General features: G+C 46.1%; 1 protein-coding gene across 1 annotated transcript in view; it reads left to right on the top strand.

Moving 5' to 3' along the window:
* DOCK1 (dedicator of cytokinesis 1) overlaps window positions 1-23,945 on the top strand; it is a 559,920-nt gene that overhangs the window by 436,623 nt on the left and 99,352 nt on the right. The window contains exons 31-33 of the mRNA XM_070363418.1: window positions 1,191-1,269; window positions 9,263-9,363; window positions 21,540-21,598. Of these exons, the coding sequence (XP_070219519.1) occupies window positions 1,191-1,269; window positions 9,263-9,363; window positions 21,540-21,598 (239 nt within the window). The remainder of the gene's footprint in view (window positions 1-1,190; window positions 1,270-9,262; window positions 9,364-21,539; window positions 21,599-23,945) is intronic.

Genomic DNA, 23,945 nt, shown 5'->3' with positions numbered 1-23,945 from the left:
AGCTTGGGAAAGGCTGAGCACTGGAGTCACTTAGGACATCCTCGAGTTGCGTATTCCATCACGGAAAAGAAAAAGTCAGAGTGTGGAAGGATGTGATATTTTGTTCTGCGTGCTCACAGTGGTACCATGTCGGTGAATGGATGAATTCACATTCCTGCTGAAACTCTTGGCAAATGACTCTCATCTCTACTAAAGCTTTCTTTATTTAAACAAGTTAACAGTGCCTAAAACTAGCATTTGGTGGACACATGGTACTGAGGTCAACCATACTTCTGAGCTTCCGTGATTTTTCACCTATTGATAGGAAAGATATGTTGCTGGCGCGTCAGTAAATAAAGGAAACGTTGCACCCATCACATCATCACATTACAGCTGTCCAGGGCGGTGAGCCCTGAGGGAACCCAGGGTGAGAAAGCACGGGACTCTGGCCCCAGAGAGCTGAGGTGCAGATCAAAGGAACGGCTTCCTTGATCCCAGACTCATGTCTTCCTATCTATAGAAAAGCCGATAAATTCCTTAAGTTGGGATAATCAGGTTTCCTTTAAGTAACAGTAATCTTCTGAAGTTCTGAGCGCCTGATCTTTGTTGCAAAAGTACTGTGTATCCCAGCTCCTCCTTTACGTCTTCTGAGCAGTCTCTCAGAGCAATGTGAGATGCTATGTCCCAGGCTTAAGTCCTCAGTTTTTTCTGCCAAATGAAACATGATTCTCACCTTTTTCAGATTGTTCTGCATTTTTTTCCAGTCTACATACCAAATCAATCCAAGCCAGATCGTGTGTAACAGCACTTTTGAATGCTTAACTTTAAAAAGCCAGCTAAGCAAAGACCAATTTTATAATATAACATGAATATATTGTGACTCGAGAATAAGATTTAATTTGCACCTCTTCTTTTTTTTAAAAAAAAAAAAAGTGGGTTTTTTTGTTTGTGATACTTTTCATATGTTACTTTCAGACTGTGTTATTTTGGTGTGTTTCTTTTCTTCTGCATGTGCTAGTTTCCTTGATTAATTTGAAGAACATCTGCATATAATTCTCTGGGCTTTGCATTGGCAAAACTTCGCAGCTTTTCACAGGACTTAGAGAGTTCACTTGCCAGACAGTCTCAGATTGTAGCTAATTGAAATGCCGAACCTCCAAAGGTACCAGAGCAGAAGTGTGTACTTATGTAATTTTCTCTTGATCTTTCAGAGTCTTCCTGCGAGCGATTAATCAGTATGCAGATATGCTGAACAAAAAATTTCTGGATCAAGCCAACTTTGAGCTGCAGGTGAGAGGAGTAGACACGACCTTTGTTGGGAAATCATGTTAAAACGAATTGCTGGTCTGAGCCCATATCTTATATTTCTAATCCTTAAACTTAATCAGTTTCCCATTTAAGGTGTGGAAATGGAATTTACAATACGTGCTACTGGAACCCGAGGATTGAAAATGATGCCTTTGGGGTATTTGCTCAATTTAGCGAGAAAGGAGATGGAGCTGTTTCAGAGAGAAAGTCTTGAATCAGAGTGACAAGTTAGGGACTCTCTGAGCAGGGAGGCGGCCGTGTCTCAGTCGGCCTGGCTGCCAAGATTGTCTCAGGCCATCCTGATGTGATGAGAATCAGCCCGGGAGGCACTGTGGGTCTGCATCACTGAGCCCAGATCGCGTGTAGAACTCGATTTTCCCCTGATATATTCCCCGCCGGCTTTGTGCTGCCTGAAGTAGCCCTTACCAGGCACAAGGTCCCAGCCCCTCAACAGCCCTTGGCTGTGGTGAGCCGATCCTCCCATCCAGGCCCTCCTCCTCCGGTGCTTGTGGATCGCGTGTATGTGCATGTGCCTGTGTGTGTGATTTAACTGATTGATTGATTTTTGCCTGGCATGATTTCTTACTATGCATCTACTATTTGGGACTCTCATTCCCACCAAACTTCAGGTATATTTCTGCTAATCATGGTTTTGTTATTATTTGTTTCATTTACTAAAGTTTGCAAATCAAAGCATCCAGGGGCAAACAGGTTTTTAGTTTCCTGGGTAGGACTGTTCATGGAGAAAGAACCTGAACCACTTTAGGTACACCCAGAGGGTGGTCCTACTCAAACCTAGGTCAACAGATAACAAAAATTAACAGATAACAAAAATTAGACACCCATCTACTTTCCCATTTGCCTTGTCTTCTGACAACTTAGAGCTAAATGTGATACTAGGTTATTAGATTAAGTTCTTTGGTGCCTGTGCCCTTAGATCATTTTTTTAATTTTAACTTTTTAAAATTTTTTATTGCATACTGGGATGTAGCCAGTTAACAAACAATATTGTGATAATTTCAGGTAAACAGCAAAGGGACTCAGCTGTACAGATTAATGTGTCCGTTCTCCCCCAAACCCCCTCCCATCCCGGCTGCCACATGGCATTGAGTAGAGTTCCCTGTGCTGCATACAGGAGGTCCTTGTTGGTTATCCAGTTTAAATACAGCTGCTGCTGCTGCTGCTAAGTCACTTCAGTCGTGTCTGACTCTGTGTGACCCCACAGACGGCAGCCACCAGGCTCCCCTGTCCCTGGGATTTTCCAGGCAAGAACACTGGAGTGGGTTGCCATTTCCTTCTCCATTAAATATAGCAGTGTGTACCTATTCATCCCAAACTCCCCCTTCCCCCCATCCTCTCCTTAGCAACCATAAGCTCATTCTTGAAAGCTTGAGTCTTATTTCTGTTTTTTAAGTAACTGCATTTGTATCATTTTATTAAATTAAAAATGTTTCATCAGCATTATAGAATATAAGTATGTAGTAATATATCAGGTACTGTGTATGTAAAAATGTTACTATTTTTCAGCTTAAAATTTTTTATTATTTTCTTTGCTTAATGTTTGTTATCACATCCTAAAACACAGATACATTCTTGTGAAATATTTATGCAGTGTAAGTCAGCCCATTGAATAAAATAGGAAAGCTTCCTTCCCATTTTTTCATCTTTTTCTCCCTCTGCTGGGTAGCTTTTTTTTTTTAATGTCAACAAATATTTATTCATTGCTTAGTATTTACCAAATAGTATGTTTTTAAACTTGGGGTACAGTAAAGCGTCTGCCTGCCATGCAGGAGACCTGGGTTTGATCCCTGGGGTGGGAAGATCCCCTGGAGAAGGAAATGGCAATCCACTCCAGTACCCTTGCCTGGAAAATTCCGTGGATGGAGGAACCTGGTAGGCTACAGTCCATGGGATCGCAGAGAGCTGGACATGACTGAGCGACCTCACTTTGTATAGTTGCTTTGCAATGTTATGTTGGTTTCTGCTGTACAATGAAGTGCCTCAGCTGTGTGCTGTGTGCGAAGTCCCTTCAGTCATGTCCAACACTTTATGACCCCGTGGACTATAGCCCACCAGGCTCCTCTGTTCATGGGATTCTCCAGGCCGGAATACTGGCATGGTTTGCCATGCCCTCCTCCAGGGAACTTTCTAACCCAGGAATCGAACCCGTGTCTCTTACGTCTCCTGTGCTGGCACGTGGGTTCTTTTCCAGTAGTCCCGCGCGGGAAGGCCAGCTGGATGTTGTTGTTCAGCCGCTAAGTCATGTCCACCTGCAGCACGCCAGGCCTCCCTGTCCGTCACCATCTCCTGAGTGAGTTTGCTCAAACTCATGTCCATTGTGTCAGTGATGCCATCCAACCATCTCATCCTTTGTTGTCTCCTTCTCCTCCTGCCTTCAATCTTTGTCGGCATCAGGGTCTTTTCCAATGAGTCGTCTCTTTGCATTGGTTGGCTAAAGTATTGGAGCTTCAACATCAGCATGAGCCCCTCCAATGAATATTAGCTATATATATATATATATATACACACACATACATACATGCATGCATGTGAAAAGAAAGTGAAAGTGTTCATTGCTCAGTTGTGTCCAATTTTTTGTGACCCATGGGACTGTAGCCTGCCAGACTCATCTGTCCAAGGGATTCTCCAGGCAAGAATCCTGGAGTGAGTAGTTATTCCCTTCTCCAGGGGCTCTTACCGACCCAGGGATCAAACCCAGGTCTCTTACATTGCACACAGATTTGTTACAGTCTGGCCACCAAGGAAGCCATGTGGATACATATATCCCCTCTTTTTTGGATTTCCTTCCAACTGCTGGTTAACTTTTAGAATAATTGTTGTGTGTTATCTCTGAGGCTTCTTTAAGCATGTACAGTTGGCCCTTGAACAGTGTGGGTAGGTTGGGGAAGGTGGTTTATCTGAGTATAATTCAACCAACAAGAGACTGTGCATTACTGTAGTATTTGCTAATGAAGAATGTCTACCTGTAAGTGGACTCGAGTAGTTCACACCCAGGAGTCAGCTATATCTGGACCAAGACCGGGATTGTTTTGGCTTTACACGTGAGTGGGGTCACGCTTTCCTGGTTTTCAGTTCTGTCCTATTCCACAGTGTAAATGCATCAACACTGGCTCAGGCCTTCCTGCTCTGATGACCTGCAGGCTGTTTCCGGTTTTTCCCCGTTCCCGGCAATGCTTCCGTGAACAGGGTGACACAGCCGTCTCAGGGCAGCATTGCTGGTGGCTGGAAGCATAATTGCCAGACTGGATGGTGAGACATTTTAAGTTTGATGGACACTGATAAATTACCATCCTCAAATGCTCTAGCAATTTGCAGTCTCACCAGCCTTCTCTGCAAAGCATCATTGTCCAGATCTTCTCCAATACCAATTTCTTTAAAATTATTGATTCTTATTTTTGTTGATATTTCTCTGATTGCTAGTTGGATTGAGAGTACTCACTGGCTGTGAGGATTTCTAGTATGAACTGTCCATTTTCTCGGCTCATTTTTCTATTGTGCTATATGTCATATTTTTTGTAAGTTGAAATTCTTGATGTAGTCTAGTCATGGGTTTAGGTTTATTGTATAGAAATACTTAATTTTTCTGTAGTCAAATTTGTCAGTTCTTTTAAATGGCTTTTTGGGTTTTATTTTTTGCTTGGCCCTTCTTTGATTATAAATTTAACTGTTTTGTTTATAGTTGGTATCTGATAATGCTTTGTGTTTCTGCTTTAAAAAAAAAACTAACATTGAATCTATCTGTGATTTCTTTTCCTTAATCATTTTTTAAAATCAAAGTATAGTTATTTTACAACATTGCATTAGCTTCAGGTGTACAGCAAAGTGATTCAATTTTATATGCCTCTGTATAGACTTCTGTATTCGTATATCTATATGTATAGATTCCTTTTCACAGTTTTCCATTATCAGTTATTACAAGACACTGACTGTAGTCCCCTGTCCTTGTTTATCTACATCTGCTGGAAGCTGGTTTACATTTACTTTTCCCTACATGATTTTATGAATAAATTATTCTTTCCCAGTGATTTTACATGCCACCAAGAATACCCACAATTACAGATGCGGGTGTGTATCCGTTCTGTTTTCTGTGTTATTAACTATGGGTTTTATACCCAGCTAGTAGAGCCAGGTCTTCCTGGCTAGGATGTTACTGCAAAAGTATTTTGACTTTTTGCGCATTTCCTCTTCGATGTGAAATTCCAAATCACCTTGTTCAACTTTTGAAACACGCTGTTTACATTGTAATTGGTTCTGTTGAGTTCATAAAAGATTGTAGTAGAATTGTAACAGCATTTGGGAGAGTACTTGGCAGTATTTATTTTTTCCCATCCCACACAGGAATATTTGTGGCTTTTTTCGTGTCCCTCATTAGGTTTTCTCCTTTTATCCATGTAGGCCATGCCCATCAGGTGCTGAGCCACACACACAGACGGCTGTGTGTTTCAGGTGTGGCTGCTGAGAGCGTGTTACGGGTTACTGCTGGCCCTGTGCGCTGTCTTCATGCCTTTGGTCCTCTGGAAGCTCCCCCCATGCCCAGTGCCTTGGCTGCAATGAGCTCTTTTGGCCCTTATCCCTTGACAGGTGTGGTTTGATTGCTCCACTCTAGGAGGTTCTCATCCTCCCATACCCAGAGGGAGGCCTGGGTGCTGCATGGCCAAGACTGGCTTCCGCATGTGCTCCAGGCAGCAGGTCCTCCCACGAGGCACATTTCCATGTTTTGATGTCCTGGTGTCCCAGACACTTCCTTCTCCTTAGAACCACTGCTCCCTGTGGGCTGCTACTCTGCCCTCTGCGTCCCTCCGCCCCTCCCAGTCTGCTTCTCATTTCCGGCGAGTACAGCACCAAGAGCTCTTATTCTCAGCATTCTCCTGGTGAGCTGCCAGCTTGACACCCTATCACCTCCCCCAATCTGTAGTACATATTTCATACAAACAGAGGCCCTCCGCTACATAGCTAGAGTAAGACCACCACACTCACACCATTATCAGCGCTCACCGGCCCCCAGACCACGTTCAGGTTCTGTTGACCCAGTCACGGAACTTGTTGCTTCTCAGGTCAGCATCGTGAATGCTGTTAGTTGTCACAGCTCAAATCATGCATAGCTTACAGGATTTTTTTTTTTTTTTTTGTCTGGTTGGTTGTTTTTTTTTTTTTGGCGGCAGTGTACAACATGTGGAATCTTACTTCCCCTACCAGGGATCAAACCCACACCCCCTGCAGTGGAAGTCCAGATTCTTAACCACTGGAATGCCAGGGAAACCGTTAAAGGTTTTATTAATGTTTGTATTTTTATATGATTTTTAAAATTTTTGTATTTTATTAACTGCTACTGCTAAGTCACTTCATTTGTGTCCGACTCTGTGCAACCCCAGAGACGGCAGCCCACCAGGCTCCCCCGTCCCTGGGACTCTCCAGGCAAGAACACTGGAGTGGGTTGCCATTTCCTTCTCCAATGCATGAAAGTGAAAAGTGAAAGGGAAGTCGCTCAGTCGTGTCCAACTCTTAGCGACCGCATGGACTGCAGCCTACCAGGCTCCTCCATCCATGGGATTTTCCAGGCAAGAGTACTGGAGTAGGGTGCCATTGCCTTTTCCGGTATTTTATTAAAGGGTAGCTCTAAGTTCACAGCAAAATTAAGAGGAAGGTACAGAGATTTCCCAGAAACACCCCGCCTCCAGCACCCAGAGCCTCCCCACATCAACATCCCCCACCAGATGGTGCATTTGATGCAACTGCTACACCCACGCTCACCCGTCATCATCCCTGAGTGCTTACTTTGCATCAGGACTCCCTGCAGATGTGTTGTCCATTCTGTGGGTTTGGACAAATGTATAATGACGTGCATCCAGTTTCATGGCCCTGAACACCCCCCGTGCTCCTCCTACATACCCGCCCTCCCCTGTGCATTCAGTTTCTGTGTGACTTTAGTCCGCTCCAGCCTTGAACAGCTCCTCACTCTTTCCAGGCTGTCCTATCCCCTACACATCTGCAGAGCACAGGCCTGGCTTTGCAGACTGCCCCACACTTGGGCCGCCTCACATTCCCCATGCATAGACTTAGGCTGCGCCCTGGGAGAGAGACATCACAGAAGTCATCACCCCACCTCCCCTAGGCCAGATGCTCCCAGCTCCTGGGGGCCCCCAGCCCTGCTCTGGCTCTAAAGTGGCCAGGGGAGTTTTGAGGTGAGCAGCAGTCAACCTCCTAGTTCCTCAGGGTACAAAAATCTCCTGTGGGTTCCAGTCTTGCTTTATAGGTGGACATGCTAAGTCTCCAGGTATGCAGTCCACAAGGGAACCTCCTTCAGGGTGTTCAACTACACTGTTCCCCTAAACATCTCCTAGGGTGGGGTTTTAGGTTACCTGTAATTCAGCTGTCGTCCTGGCCCTGTGTGAATGCAGGGAAGGAAGAGAGAGTTAGTGAAGCTGGCATTTAAAAAGACACATTTGTATTTCTGTTGGTGCTGTTTTTATGAGCAGCAGGATGACCCTGACCCCAACGTGGGCCAGACATCCCTGCTAGAGCTGTGAGAGAAGGGCATTGCAAGGGGATGGGTGGGCGTCAGGGCAGGTGTTAGTTCCGAAAAGAAGAGAAGAAACTTGTACTTTACTGATTTGAGCCGCCCTGTTTATTATATTGCGTTGGCCAAAAAGTTTGTTCAGGTTTCTTCCGTGACACCCCATGGAAAAACTTCAACGAACATTTCGGCAACCCAGTCAGATCAGATCAGATCAGTCGCTCAAAGGGCCTAAATAAAAGAGAAAGTGCCTTGGCTTGTGAGGTCTGGGGTGAGCCACTGGAGACCCTTGTTCTGCTTCACCTTGTTCTGTTCTGTGTTTTCTGCATTTGGGGGCAAGTCTCTGAACCTCATCTGTGAGCTAAGGGGACCAGCACTTACCTGGTTCCCTGGCAACCAAATGAGATGCTCTCGTCCTGAAGAAATGCCACTTATGAAGAGTAGCAGATACATGAAGCCTTTAGCTACATCCATGCTTGAAACTTGCCAGTATTTACCTGGTAACTGAAGATAGTCAGTTATTGTTAACACCTTATTTTTATGTAACTCTTTATAATCATCTCACTTGATGCAACAGTTATTACCTTTGCTTATGATTCCAGTGGCTCAGATGGTAAAGAATCTGCCTACAACGCAGGAGACCCAGGTTTGATTCCTGGGTCAGGAAGATCCCCTGGAGAAGGAAATGGCAATCCACTCCAGTATTCTTGTCTGGAGAATCCCATGGACAGAGGAGCCTGGCAGGCTACCATCCACGGGATCTCAAAGAGTCGGACACAACTGAGCGACTAACAATTTCACTTTGACCTCTGTTTGCAAATTAGCGACTGAACAACAGCTGTCCTTGAAATACGAACTGTTGGGTGTTTTTATGTTGTTCTCAATTGTCTAGTGTTTATATATATATTTAGTATCATAAAAATGATAAATTATAGAAATCTATATACTGTTAGGTAAGGGACTCCGTGATACAATATTAATACATTATTGACCTGAGATGTATTATAGCCACAGGCATTAGTTTCTGCAAAAGTGTTAATAAGAGCTAAAACATATTACATGATCATCACCACCTGCTCGGCACTGCTGGGGGGGCCCTAAGTATCTTTATTCCTTCGATCCTTCCTTCAGTAGCCCTATCAGGTAGGTACTGTTGAAGTTCCCACTTTATCTGTGGAAACCAAGGCACAGAAAGATTGGGTTATTTGCCTCAGTATGTGGCCAAGCGGGTGGGATTTGAGCACGTGCAGTCAGAGCCCACACTCAGCCCTGAGCCGCACCAGCCACACTCAGTGGCTGGTCAGCCAGGTGCACGCAGAGGACACAGCTTTGTAACATCTCACAGGCATGTGCTGGGCAAACACGAAATGTCTCGGACCGTTTTTGAGATCCTGTATGAATCAGTTTGACACCTCAGCATCTCCCCTCTTTGGTTTTCAGCTGTGGAACAACTATTTTCACCTGGCCGTCGCTTTCCTCACTCAAGAGTCCTTGCAGCTGGAGAATTTTTCAAGTGCTAAGAGAGCGAAAATCCTTAACAAGTAAGTCCACGCAGCTCTGGATTCACGGGCAGGAGCCTGCGAGTCTATTAGAATCATCTCACGGCCTCTAAGCCAACTCGGTACCAACTGAGATGCAATCATGGTGTAATGAGAGGGTGGTTTCAGGTCATGAATTGGGTATTGCCTTTTCTAACCCGTGAGTCCAGGTTGAAGATTGTTGGATTCATTCTGGTGGGTTGCCGGTCCCTGCCATTCGAGACTATTAGTGCCGCACAGAACGGGAGTTTGGGGACATAATTGCTTCTGCTGTGTGCTGTGCTGATGTCACGCCACATGTGGTTTGTGTGTGGCTTAATTCTCCAGTGTAAGCTTCGAACAAGGAAGCTTCTGATGGAAGCTGTTGCACGTTGGAATTGTGGGACAGCCCATCGTGCAGTGGTGAGCGGTCTGGGGTTCCTTCTTTGCCAGAGATGACCCTGGGCCTCTTCCCAGCAGGAGATCTGAAGGGCTTAACTCACCCTTTTATTAACCTAAGAACCTCTCAGAAGCCCCAGGAAAGACAAGATTCCTACCTGGCTCTTTCAGCAGTGCGTCCTGAACAGCTCCTGGTCCAGGGTCAGGAAAAGAACCCTTGCGTGGGGCTCTTTGCAACCCTTGGGCTCTCTGAGGACCTGTATCCTTCCTGCCTCAGTTTCACCAGCATCTCAGCTCTGTGGGTGCCCAGAGGGAAGACAGTGAACCCTCATGGGGGATCTGTTCATCGATACATCAGTATTTCATCAGCACGTCACGGTGATGAGTCAGCATCCCTGTTCATCATTTCGAGATCCTTCTGTGCCATGCTGTTCCAAGGCGTTGCCAGCCCGGTGTCCAGGGGTTAGAGATTCCAAGGCGTCTCCAAAGGGGAAAGCTGCTCAGCCGTCCCTGTATCCTGGGAGCATGTGTCTCCCTCATGGAGGTGAGGTTAGGATCCAGACAGCTCGAGCTGACAGTGGGGCCCTGTCTTTACCAAGCTCCCAGCACAGCCCACCCTTAGAGACACCTGCGGAGAAAACGTATTTTTAAATTGGAAATCTGCATGAAAAGAGCTGACATCTCCTTGCCACTTTGGAGAATAAAATGGCTTGATTCTGAGCGTTCTCCAGGTCAGGGTGCAGCCTCTCGCTTCCTGGGCCCTTTCCTCGCTGTGGCAAGAGCCTTAATGTTCAAGCTAAAGCAACGCCAGGAAATGAGCCTTGGCCGCCGAAGGAGACGTTTGCTTCCCCATCACACTGTACCTTCTGAGCTTCAGAGCCACGGAAAATTAAACATGGCCAGTTGGTGTCTGCCCTCCCTGACCCGGCAGAGCCTCTAATCGGGCTTTTAGAATTCTCTCTCTCACAACCATGGGAGGAGAAATGCGGATTTCCCCTTTGAAATTGTCCCATGGATCCCCTGAGGGAAAAAGCCCCAAGCGTTCCAGAAAGTGTCTTTGCAGGAGTGTCTCAGCTTGGGGGCAGCCTCAGGGTTCCTCTTCTGGGGCTGCTAGCTCAGTGTGCAGCCGTGACGGGCCCACGAGGAGACCCCATTTCCGGCGTCTGTGATGAGCACTCTTGGCCTACGAGGCCGCGTGGCTAAGACCCAAGGCAGGTTTGCATTTTCCCTGCCTCTTGCTGCACCTTAAACACTTTACCATCCATGCGCAATTTTAATTTCTAAATAGCAAAACCTGCATAAGAAATATTAGGAGGGCTTCCACATTGTTAAGTGGCTGTGCTCCAATACAAGATAAAAAGATTTAAAAAAAAAAAGCATGACTGACGTAGATCGCAAGTGCCACCTGGGTGCCTTTGCAGCCTGGAGTTGGCATGTGGTGGTACTTAGCTTCAGTGGTGAAGGTGGCTGAGTTGTTTACCAGAGAGCATCATGCCAGCGAACAGCCAGTCCCAAAAGGGGCTATGCGGTCCTAAGGGGTGTGGCCCCCTCTCTAAGCAGAGGTGCTCTGGGTTGTTGCAGCATGAGAGAGTGGCCAGGATTGGGGCACTTGGGACTTGGCGCAGGGCACGAGGGACCAAGTGACACAGGGATTAACCCCAGTGGTCTGGGCAAGTGGCTGGGTGCTGATGTCCAGCACAGTGGACATCGTAATGCGGGTGGCTACTTTTTTCTAGAAGGGAAGGCCAGGGGGTCTGAAAGTGGAGTTGTGCCATCCTGTTTCATCGCCTCTGACTGTCTCCCCATCAGCCTGTCTGCTGCTGCCGGGTTTGTGAATCCGTGGAACCCACACGCCCCCGGCTCCTCTTCCTCTCTGCAGGCCCCTCAGCTTCTCGTATCTTCCGGGTCGACAGCTCTGTGGCCCAGAATAACAGAAAATGCCAGGATCAGAAGATCTGCCTGTTTGTTCTCTCCTGTTCAGCTGCGTGTCCTCCCGATGACCTAGGTTGGGGAGATAATTAGGATATTTATTCCAGAGGCGTTCCCCAAAGCGCACGGGAGTAGCATAAAAGAATGGGCCATACTGCACAGAGCACTGATTATGTCCAACCCAAACTGAGTACAAGATTTGGCAATGAACCACGAAATAAATAACCCGTAGGAATTAAAGTCCATAATAAGAACATTTAACTGACTCACCTTCAGACATCCTTGGTGCTAGTGACTCCTAACAAAGGACAGAGAAGTCGACAGAATGCTAAACCTGACCGTCATTAATTCCCCCACCTCCATCCTCCAACGCACTTTGCACATTCCGGGGGCTCAGGATATTTTGAGTCCAGTGTGAAAGAGCTGGCTTAGAATTAGCAGCCAGTGTGGACATTTTAATCTGGAAGATATCATGTGTCCTGGTGGGGACCATGGGGTGCTGTGACAGCAAATGGGCTTCTGTATTCAGAACCAGACTTCTTTCTGAGAGAGGAAGCGGTTCATGAACGGGCCTCCAGCAGATCTAAGCATAAAATGCTCATTTACAACTGTCCGCTGAGAGGGTAATGCTTGATGGCCAACCCCGGGTCGGTGCAACCCCGGGTCGGTGAACTCGTGTGACTGACGTGTGTCATTCCCGTTACCCTCTTCCTCACTTGGTCCCGGAGTGTTTCTCATTCTTTTTTGGTTCGTTTTAACTATAGAAGTCTATCCTCAGATACCTGCCTGTTCTTAGAGGACAGGTTTCACTACTGGACCAAATACCATATTAAAAAAAAAAAATCATCATCTTTCTAAACACTGGGTTCTAGAACATTAGTGAGGGGTTGAGTTTGTACACACTGATGTACACACTACTTTTTAGGGGAACCGAAAGGGAAGAGTACACGGGGACAAGCCTTGCTTTGCATGCGACCTAATAAGAAGCTGCGGTAGAGCATTCCAAATTATAAAAGAGAATATGATGTTTAATTTGTGTTTGTGCTATTTTTTTCCCCAAGAGGCTCAAATTATTGCAAATAAATTCACTATATAATAAGAATTAGAAGGGAACCGGAGGAGATAGACTCAACAAGCTGTAACCTGTGCCAAGGTCCTTTTGACAGAGTTAAGTGAACTGCTTTTGGCTTGCGCACATTAGTGATATTACATTCCTTTTATCTGAAGTATAGTTGATTTACAATAGTAAGTTTCTGGTGTATAGCAAAGTCTTGCTGGGACTTCTCCTTTGCCCTTGGATGTGGGGTATCTTTTCTTGGTGGAATCCAACATTCTCCTATAGACGCTTATTCAGCAGTGAGTTATAATTTTGGAGTTCTCACAGGAGAAGATGAATGCTCTAAGCGAAAGACAGAGAAGCTCTATACAGTCAGCAAAAACAAGACTGGGAGCAGACTGTGGATCAGATCATGAACTCCTTATTGCCAAATTCAGACTTAAATTGAAGACAGTAGGGAAAACCACTGGATCATTCAGGTATGACCTAAATCAAATCCCTTATGATTATATAGTAGAAGTGACAAATAGATTCAAGGGGTTAGATTGGATAGACCGAGTGCCTGAAGAACTATGGACAGAGGTTCGTGACATTGTACAAGATGCAGTGATCAAGACCATCCCCAAGAAACAGAAATGCAAAAAGATAAAATGTTTGTTTGAGGAGGCCTTACAAATAGCTGAGAAAAGAAGAGAAACTAAAGGCAAAGGAGAAAAGGAAAGATATACCCATTTGAATGCAGAGTTCCAAAGAATAGTAAGGAGAGATAAGAAAGCCTCCTCAGTGATCAATGCAAAGAAATAGAGGAGAACAATAGAATGGGAAAGACTAGAGATCTCTTCAAGAAAATTAGAGATTCCAAGGGAACATTTCATGCAAAGATGGGCACAAAAAAGGACAGATATGATTTGGACTTAACAGAAACAGAAGGTATTAAGAAGAGGGGGCAAGAATACACAGAACTATACAGAAATTTCTTCATGACCCAGATAACCATGATGGTGTGACCACTCACCTAGAGCCAGACATCCTGGAATGTGAAGTCAAATGGGCCTCAGGAAGCATCACTATGAACAAAGCTAGTGGAAGTGATGGAATTCCAGTTGAGCTATTTCAAATCCTGAAAGATGATGCTGTGAAAGTGCTGCACTCAATATGCCAGCAAATTTGGAAAACTCAGCCGTGGCCATAGGAATGGAAAGTTCGGTTTTCATTCCAGTCCCAAAGAATGGCAATGCCACAGAATGTTCAAACTACTGCACAATTACACTCATCTCCCAAGCTAGCAAAATAATGTGCAAAATTCTCCAAGCCAGGCTTCAACAGTACATGAACCATGAACTTCCAGATTTTTAAGCTGGATTTAGAAAAGACAGAAACCAGAGATCAAATTGCCACATCTGTTGGATCATGGAAAAAGCAAGAGAGTTCCAATAAAACATCTACTTCTCCTTTATTGACTACACCAAAGCCTTTGACCATGTGCATCACAACAAACTGTGAAAAATTCTTAAAGAGATGGGAATACCAGACCCCCTGACCTGCCTCCTGAGAAACCTATATGCAGGTCAGGAAGCAACACTTAGAACTGGACATGGGACAACAGACTGGTTTCCAAATCGGGAAAAGAATACACCAAGGTTGTATATTGTCACTCTGCTAATTTAACATATATGCAGAGTACGTCATGCGAAATGCTGAGCTGGATGAATCACAAGCTGGAATCAAGATTGCTGGGAGAAATATCCATAACCTCAGATATGCAGATGATACCACCCTTATAGCAGAAAGCAAAGAAGAACTAAAGAGCCTCTTGATGAAAGTGAAAGAGGAGAGTGAAAAAGTTGGTTTAAAGCTCAACATTCAGAAAACTAAGATTACAGCATCTGATCCCATCACTTCATGGCAAATAGATGGGGAAACAGTGGAAACAGTGAGAGATTTTATTTTCGGGGGCTCCCAAATCACTGCAGATGGAGACTGCAGCCATAAAATTAAAAGACACTTGCTTCTTGGAAGAAAAGCTATGACCAACCTAGACAGCATATTAAAAAACAGAGACATGACTTTGCCAACAAAGGTCCATCTACTCGAAGATATGGTTTTTCTAGTAGGCATGTATGGATGTGAGAGTTGGACTATAAAAAAAGCTGAGTGCTGAAGAACTGATACTTTTGAACTACGGTGTTGGAGAAGACTCTTGAGAGTCCCTTGGACTGCAAGGAGATCCAACCAGTCCATTCTAAAGGAAATCAGTCCTGAATATTAATTGGAAGGACTGATGTTGAAGCTGAAACTCCAATACTTTGGCCACCTGATGCGAAGAAGTGACTCATTTGAAAAGACCCTGATGCTTGGAAAGATTGAAGGTGGGAGGAGAATGGGATGGCAGAGGATGAGATGGTTGGATGGCATCACCAACTCAATGGACATGAGTTTGAGCAAGCTCCAGGAGTTGGTGATGGACAGGGAGGGTGGCATGCTGTGGTTCATGGGGTCGCAAAGAGTCAGACATGACTGAGCAGCTGAACTGAATTGATATAGCAAAGTGACTCCGTATTTTTTTTTTTCAGATTTTTTCCATTATCGGTTATTATAAGATAGTGAATGTATTTCCCTGTACTGTACAGTAAATCACTGCTGTTTATTTTATACTAGCACTGTGCATCTGTTAATCCCATACTCCTCATTTATGACCCCACCCTGTCCTTTTCCCCTTTGGTAGCCCCAAGTTTATTTTCTCTGTCTCTTTCTGTTTTATAAATAAATTCAATTGTGTTACATTTTAGATTCTACAAGTAAGCAATATCGTGTGATACTTGTCTTCCTCTGCCTGACGTCCTTCACTTAGTGTGATCATCTCTAGGTCCATCCAAACTGCTGCAAGTGGCGTCGTTCCATTATTTTTATGGCTGAGTAATATTCCGTTGTCAGTATATACCATATCTTCTTTTAGTGACGTGGTTTTTACTGACCGTGATAAAACTTTATGCAGTGGAGGACACATCTGTCCCTGTGTCTAGTTAGGCTTATTCCCATCAGTCTTGGGTCCCTCCTCCTCCTACCTCCAGTCTTTCCCATAAAAACAAAAATGTCTCGGCCCACCCATCATCTCCCCCAGCTCCCTGCATGCCTCCCGTCTCTCCCCATCCTCCACCGCTCCTGGCTCTGGCTGCTGGCCGGCTCCTGTCTGGGCTCCCAGAACCCCGTCATAGGTTTTCCTTCTCCCATCTCAGCCTCTCTGCACTGTTGTCAGACTCCTCCATCCAACCGTTCAGTGATGGAGCTCTTCAAGTCTCGATGATTCTGTGGTCTCCCCTTAAGACAGCATTCTTCAATATTAGCCCTTGTGCATCTCAGCCCTTTGTTGGGCCAGGATAGCAACCTAATGGGCCGTTGTATTAATTTTTTTTAGAGCCATCTGCCGTAAGGTAACAATGAGCACAAATCGAGCAGCTCGAAGTAACGGCAATACATTATCTTCCAGTTGCAGAGACCAGAGGTTGAAATCAAGGCATCGACAGAGTTGGTTCCTCCTGGAAGTTCAGAGGGAGCACTTCCTGCCTCTCTCCTACCTTCTGGGGCGGCCCCATCCTTCGCTGTGGTCATGCTCCTTAGCTGCGCCTTCATCCTCACACGGCCCTCCTCCCTGTGTCTCTGTCCTTAAACGTCTCCTTTTCCTGATAAGCATACCAGTGGTTGGATTTAAGGCCTGCCCCGTCCAGCATGACCTCATGCTAACAGGATTCCTTCTGCAAAGATGCTCTTCCAGACACACTCGCATTCATAGACAGCAGTGATTAGGGTCTTAACAGATTTTTATGGAGGACACAATTCAACCCACACCAGCCAAGACCAACATACCTCTTTCTTTCCTTTTTATCCCCCACTCAAATAGAATATAAGAAAGCATCAGAGTTCATGGCAGGTAGTAAAGTTAAGCATTATCTCATGAAACTCTTGTGCACATATATTTATGTGTGTGCCTCTTAGTATATTTCTCATTTCAAGAAAATTTTTGAAACTTACTGATCTGCCTCTGAAGCCTTGGTTCACAACACAGCCCTCCTCTTAAGGGGAAGCAGTAAGGCAAGCTCCCTGTCCTCCAGCCTTCTGTGGTCCATATACCTACCTATCTGCGCCCCCCCACCCACCGCCACAGGGCCTTTGATCCTGCTGGTTGCGTCCCATATCTGTCTGAATTACAGCTTTCCTTCTTCAAATCTGAAAGTCAACGTTACTCTCAGAGCAAACTTCACCCACAGCCAACCTGGACCCACTCCACTTTTTCCTAATGAACCATGATCATGGCCCTTTGAGAAAGACTATATACACGTACTTGCATGTCCTGGGCCATCTCTGCTACTATGCGAACAGGCCCCGCACGTCTGTGGACTGTGTCTCTTCTGCACATTACATTACTGTTCCCATATTAGCTCTGTGCTGGCCTCCAGGACATACTCAGTAAATCATAAAGCAATGAGTGATGCTTGCTGAAAAATTAGTCTCAATGACCATGGAAACCATGGGGGGATGCTGTGAGAAGGCCAGTCTAAGCTTCTAAAGGAAGGACCAGCCTGACTTCATTGTTTGCTCAAACAAGGGCAACGTCTCGTTCTCCCCAAAGCCTGGGAGACACGCGTCATGCCATCAATACCCCGATACCACAGATGAAGAGAGAGAAATGCATCATGCCATCAATACCCCAATACCACAGATGAAGAGAGAGACATGCGTCACGCCATCAATACCCGATACCACAGATGAAGAGAGAGACATGCGTCACGCCATCAATACCCGATACCACAGATGAAGAGAGAGACATGCGTCACGCCATCAATACCCGATACCACAGATGAAGAGAGAGACATGCGTCACGCCATCAATACCCGATACCACAGATGAAGAGAGAGACATGCGTCACGCCATCAATACCCGATACCACAGATGAAGAGAGAGACATGCGTCCACGCCATCAATACCCGATACCACAGATGAAGAGAGAGACATCGCATGCGCCACGCCATCAATACCGATACCAGATGAAGAAGAGAGACATGCGCCACGCCATCAATACCCGATACCACAGATGAAGAGAGAGACATGCGTCACGCCATCAATACCCGATACCAGAGATGAAGAGAGAGACATGCGTCACGCCATCAATACCGATACCACAGATGAAGAGAGAGACATGCGCCACGCCATCAATACCCGATACAGATGAAGAGACATGCGTCACGCCATCAATACCCGATACCACAGATGAAGAGAGAGACATGCGTCACGCCATCAATACCCGATACCACAGATGAAGAGAGAGACATGCGTCACGCCATCAATACCCGATACCACAGATGAAGAGAGAGACATGCGTCACGCCATCAATACCCGATACTACAGATGAAGAGACCGTGGGTCAGGGTGGTCAGGTGACTTTCCCCGTGTGCTGGGACTGGGGCTCCGTTTGCTGACCCCTCAACTTGGATGACTGTCTCTGGTGGACATGCTGTTTCTGCTGCTTGGGGTGAAGATTCAGGATAGCAGGTGCTGAGATGAGGCCGGGGAGACCAGAGTCATGCTGTTTCGGGTTAGAGCTGTAGGCCTGGATGTGGGATCTGAGATCTATCCAGGCTCACATCTAAAGGATTACTTCTCGGGGCCCATCGGGCTGGCCCTGTCGAGGTGTCTGCTCACTGTGTGGGTGGGCACAGGGCAGCTGGGTGTGGTTGGAGTGCCTGGTGACCCCAGCTTTGTGGAGACAGGCGTGTCGTTTCAGCAGCAGGAATCTCTGCTTCCTCAGTGGGAAAGTGGCTGTGGGAACGTCTCTTTCCTCACCACGTGGGCTTACCACAAGAATGAAACGTAACACGCACAGCTTGAGGCATGGGACAGTGCTATGCTGTGACTCGTGGACGCCTCTCTGGTCCTCAAGGTGCGGGCCGGGGGGAGGGACGGGGATTTGTGGGAGTCTGCAGACTTGCAGTCTCTTCTCCTCTTGCCCTGTGACCTTGGCCAAGTCATCTTTCTCCCCCGCCCCTGAGGACTAGCTCTGTTCCCTCAACCATCAGTCTTCAGGATGGACTCTTACGAAAACCCTAAAGCCGCCAGCCCTGGATCCCAGGTTCTCTGCATTGCTGCTTGTCTCCTCCTTGGGAGATGACAGCTGAATGGTTCAGGAATCCCTCCTAAGTTCTGGTGACAGCTGTGACTCTATTTGCGGATTACGCTGAGATGTGTATGGATTCGTCAAAGCTGCCTGCTTTATTAAAGCTGGAGAAAAGATCAGTCTTGCTGCCAGGGAGATGCTGTCCTGTCCTTCACCTTCGAGCTCTTTATGCCTCCTATACCAACCTCGCACTCCTGTGTCTCACTTGACTATTAAAACGGCATTTTTAGCACCTTTATCCAGGCAGCCTAACTCTCATGAGGGATATATGCTCAGATCTTTCCTCATCCTCCCTGTTCTCAAATACTTGTGAAGACGCATCACTTTCCACAGAGAAGATGGTGAACATAGCTGAGCAGTGTAAGGCAAGCATCCTTGAGCCCCACCCAGCACTCAGCCAGCACTGCGAGCACTGCGAGCTGTGTGGAGAAGCAGGGGATGGGGCTGGCTTCCCTCTCCTGCGGTCCCTGCATCAACTCCATCTCTGGACAAGGGTCGCCGTACAGCTTGAGACATCCATCGGGTCCCTCCTGGTGATCCAGACCGAAATGGTGAAGGCGCTACAGCTGGGGTTCCCCTGCCCTTTACCTTTCTGAACCTCGGGGTTTAATTTGAATCAGTGTAAGACCTGAGAGAGGGAGTTTGGTCAGGGCGAGAGGCTCAGACGCTGATGGAGATCCGCCTGGCTTTCACCACTCGTACTGTACAAGAGCTACCATCCCAGACCGGGAAGTAATTGCTTGGCAGTTGCCAGGGTCTTTAGAGCCTGTGTTAGTGACTGACAGCACCCGCCCGGGACCAGGCTGTCACCTCCTCGGGGACTCTGGCCTCCCCCTCGCTGTGCTGCAGTCTGAGCACCTGGAGGCCAAGGCTGGTGTGTTGGCATCCTCGGGGTCCTCCCTGCAATGCTGCACTCCCCGCTACCCGAGACATGTGCTCCGCTGGGAGGCAGCTCATCCCCCTGGACAGCAAGCATCCCCCCAGCCTGGGAAGGAAGCATCTGCCCTGGATGGAGCACAGTATTCCATCCCCGATCCTCCTCTCCTAGCAAATGCTGGGAGGATGGTCTTCCCAGTCATCACGCAGCCAACCGCCTCCTCGCCTGGCCTGCGCTGCTGGGACCCCTTTGTCATTCCTACAGGAGCAAAATGGGGATGAAAAACAGCTCTCCAAGCCTCAAAAGGAAGCACCCCTTACTGTGCTCAGATTGTGTGCCCCTGGGGTGTTTTGGGGTGCCAGATAGATACCGAAGGGTGGCCAGGTCCCTGCTCACTGTATCTTGGTGGTGGGCACAGACCCGGGCAGAGAGCACCTCTCTCTCACTCACAGAATTTACCTGCCCCAGTCGCTGGGCAGCACTGCATTCACCTTGGAGGACCGGCTTGTCCTCAGAGGAAGGGCGGTAACACTGCCCGCTCTGATCAGTTTCTCCACATGTACAGCCTCCTGGCACCTGTCCGACTGGGATGTTCCCAAGGTTGACTTCTCCAAGGGGAGCTGCTGGGTTTGTTTATCTTTCTTGGTTGTGATGATCACAGGGTCTGTAGTCCTTTCCTGCTGGAAGTGACAGGTGCTTCGGGCACACGAGACTCTGATGAAAGGTGGCACCAGCTGAGGCTGTTGAGGTACCAGCCCGATCTCTGCCTCTGGAGTCACAACTCGGTCATCCATAATCAGAGCTTTCTTCCCATGTCAGCTGACACGGGGATGCGCGGGGCAGGCGCCGAACCACAGCTGTGATGCTGCAACACTGTGGGATCATTTTGCAAATTATTATTTTTAATATAATCAGCCTTTTCCTTAGGCAATAAAGGGAAACGTTAAATTGCTCACAAACTAATAAAGGTTTATCTTCTGAAGCATCAAATTCTGTTTACTCATGAAACACACACCCCCTCTGCTGACCCACTGGGAAGAAAATTAGCATTTATTTTCCCGGGATAAACAAAAATGGGCGGGGGCGGGGGGGAATGTTTGTTGACATCTCTTGGTGTTAAGTCCTTCCTTACACTGAAAATGATGAAGAAGGATGGGAACTGGGAGCTCCACGGAAGAGGCCTTCCCGGGCCTGATTGCCTAAGACTCCGGGGCTTAATTTAACATGTGAGGCGTGTTTACTGTGTGCCAGGCTGTGCAATGGCATCTGGTGTCTGGTGGCTAGATGCTAATGATATGCATGCAAAGCAAACTCCCCCTCGGGCCCAGGGACCAGGTTCTCTTTCTCCTGCCATGAGAGATGGAAGAAAGGAAAGGAATTTCTCTGCACCGTCTCCCCCATGTTCCCACAGAGGAGAGGCCCTTATGTAATCCGTGATGATGGGAAAGTGAGGTTTTTAGCTGAATTCCTCCTCCAATTCCTTTCGGGGGCAGAAGAAGTTGATGCTTTGACACCCTCTTTATTGGCCTCAGGGATGGGAGACTTTCGTTGCACGTAAAAATAATCCAAGTCTGGACTTCCCTGGAGGCCCAGTAGGTTAGGGCTCTACGCTTCCAAGGCAGGGGTCAGATTCAAAAACCTGACCGGGGACCTAAGATCCTTCGTGCCGTGTGGTGCAGCCAAAAATAAAAGTAAATAAAAGTAATCCAAGCCTGATGTTCAAATGCTGCGTGGAGTGACTCAGTGTTTTTCCTGTCTCTGGTTTTCAGGTACGGCGACATGCGGAGACAGATTGGCTTCGAGATCAGGGACATGTGGTACAATCTCGGTGAGTAACTGGGATTTCAGGGCAACGCGGTGAACCTCATGAGTCAGTGGTAGGCAGTGACGCTGGCCCCATCTGACAGCTTTGCGGTATCTTAAAAATCCGAACAACTCCTGGCTACCTTTGCAGTTAGTGCTTTCAGGGAATAAGAGATGGGAGACCACAGTAAAGGGAAGCAGATCTGATTGTGGAGGAGACAGAAAAGTCAGTAGCGCGCCCTCTCGTGTCAGGCAAGCACAGCTCTGCTTCGGAATGCTCGCTCCTGGGTGTCGCTACCGTTTCCTCCATTTTCCATGAATCAAACAATGTAGCTCATCCTACTGGTATGCACGCCATCCGTTACTGTCTTCAGTTTCGCATAATCTACCTTCAAAGGGGTTTATTTGCCCACTCAAAACTGGGCTCGTCTTTAGGTGGCGGTAGGGTGAGTACTTGTGCAGTCAAAACAACCAGGGCTATGTGTGTTTGAGATAAGAAATGAGCATAGGCCTTTATCACTATGAATTCCCTCTTAGCATTGCTTTTGCTGCCTCGGCAAGTGTTGGTATGTTGTGTTTTCATTTTTCCTTTGTCTCAAGATAATTTTCCATTTCCTCTTTGATTTCCTCTTTGACTCATTGGTTGTTCGGGAGTGTGGTCTTAAACTTCCATGTGTTTGTAGCTTTCTAGTTTTCTTTCTGTTACTGATTTCCAGCTTTAACTCTATTGTGGTAGGAAAAGATACTTGGTATGGTTTCAATATTCTTGAATTTGTTAGTGGTTTTGTGACCTAACGTGTGATATATCCTCAGGTGCTCCTTGTGCACTTGAGAGAAGTGTGTATTCTGCTGCATCTGCGAGGTGAAACGTTCTGTCTGTGTCAGTTAGGTCCACCATCTGTGGTTCTGGCAAGAAAGATCTCCCCTAAACAACCCAACGTTACACTTCAAGGACCTTAAGAAACAAACAAAAACTTAGAGTCTGCAGAAGGAAGGACATAATAAGGATTGAATAGTAAAAATGATTCAACACATGAAAATTAGTTAAAGTGATATACCGCATTGATTGAATGAAGGATCATAAGAACGATTATCTCAATAGAGGCAGAAAAAGCATTTGACAAAATTCAAAACTTTTTGTGCTAAAAACTCAACAAACTTGGTATAGAAGGCATGTAACTTAACATAATAAAGGTCATATATTGTCAACTAATATCATACTCAATGATGAGGAACTGAAAACTTCTCTCTAAGGTTGGAAATAAGACAAGATGCTTACTCTCACCCCTTCTATTTCATCTAATACTGGAAGTTCTGGCCAGACTAGTTAGGTAAGAAAACGCAGTAAGAAGGACCCAGATCAGAAAGGAAGAAGTAAAATTATCTGTTTGCAGATGATATGATCATATATGTAGAAAACCCTAAGCACTCCAGCAAAAAGTATTAGAACTAATAAATTCAGGAAAGTTTGCAGGATACAACATAGGAGAAAAAAGTTGCCTTTCTATACATACTATCTATAGAAGAAATTAAGAAAACAATCCCATTTATAATAGCATAAAAATAAGTAAAATATTTAGGAATAAAATACACCAAATCAACTCATAATGCACTAAAGACTTAAACCTAAGGGCTGAAACCACGAAACTCCTAAAGGAAACCATAGGAGAAGAACTTTTAAACATTGGCCTTGGCAATGATTTCTTGGAAATGACACCAAAAAGTCAAGTAGACTACATCAAACTAAAAAGCATTTACACAACAGAGGAAGGGAACAGTAGAATGAAAAGATAGCCTATGAAGTGGGGGAATAAATTTTTCAACCCCAGGTCTGATAAGGGATTAATATCAACAGTATTTGAGAAACTCCTACAATTGTGTAGCAAAAATACAAACAAATGCAAATAAACCAAGTAAAAAATTATCCAACGACTTAAATAGATATTTCTCCCAAGAAGACAGACCGATGGCCAGTAGGTAAATGAAAAGATGCTCAACATCACGAGTCATCGAGGAAATGCAAATCAAAACCACTGTGGGCCATTACCTTACACCAGTTGGATGGCTGTTATTTAAAAACAAAACAAAACAAAAGATAAACATACGTTTTCAAGAAGGTAGAGAATTTGGGACTATTGTACACAGCTGGTGGGATTGTAAAATGGTGCATCCGCTATGGAAAACAGCATGGAGGTTCCCCAATAAATTAAAGACAGAAGGGTCCATGCTCCAGCAATCTTACTCCAGGTTGCTTATCCTGATGAACTGGACTCAGAATCTGGATAAGGCAGGCACTCCCACGTTAACTGCAACAGTGTTCACAGCAGTCAGGTGCGGAAGAGACGTGTGCATCTACCGACGGAAGAACAGGT

This window comes from Bos mutus, chromosome 26, assembly GCF_027580195.1.
Source record: "Bos mutus isolate GX-2022 chromosome 26, NWIPB_WYAK_1.1, whole genome shotgun sequence".
Taxonomy (NCBI): domain Eukaryota; kingdom Metazoa; phylum Chordata; class Mammalia; order Artiodactyla; family Bovidae; genus Bos; species Bos mutus.
The sequence above is the reverse complement of the archived record's forward strand: the minus strand, read 5'-3'. Positions and strand labels throughout refer to the sequence as shown.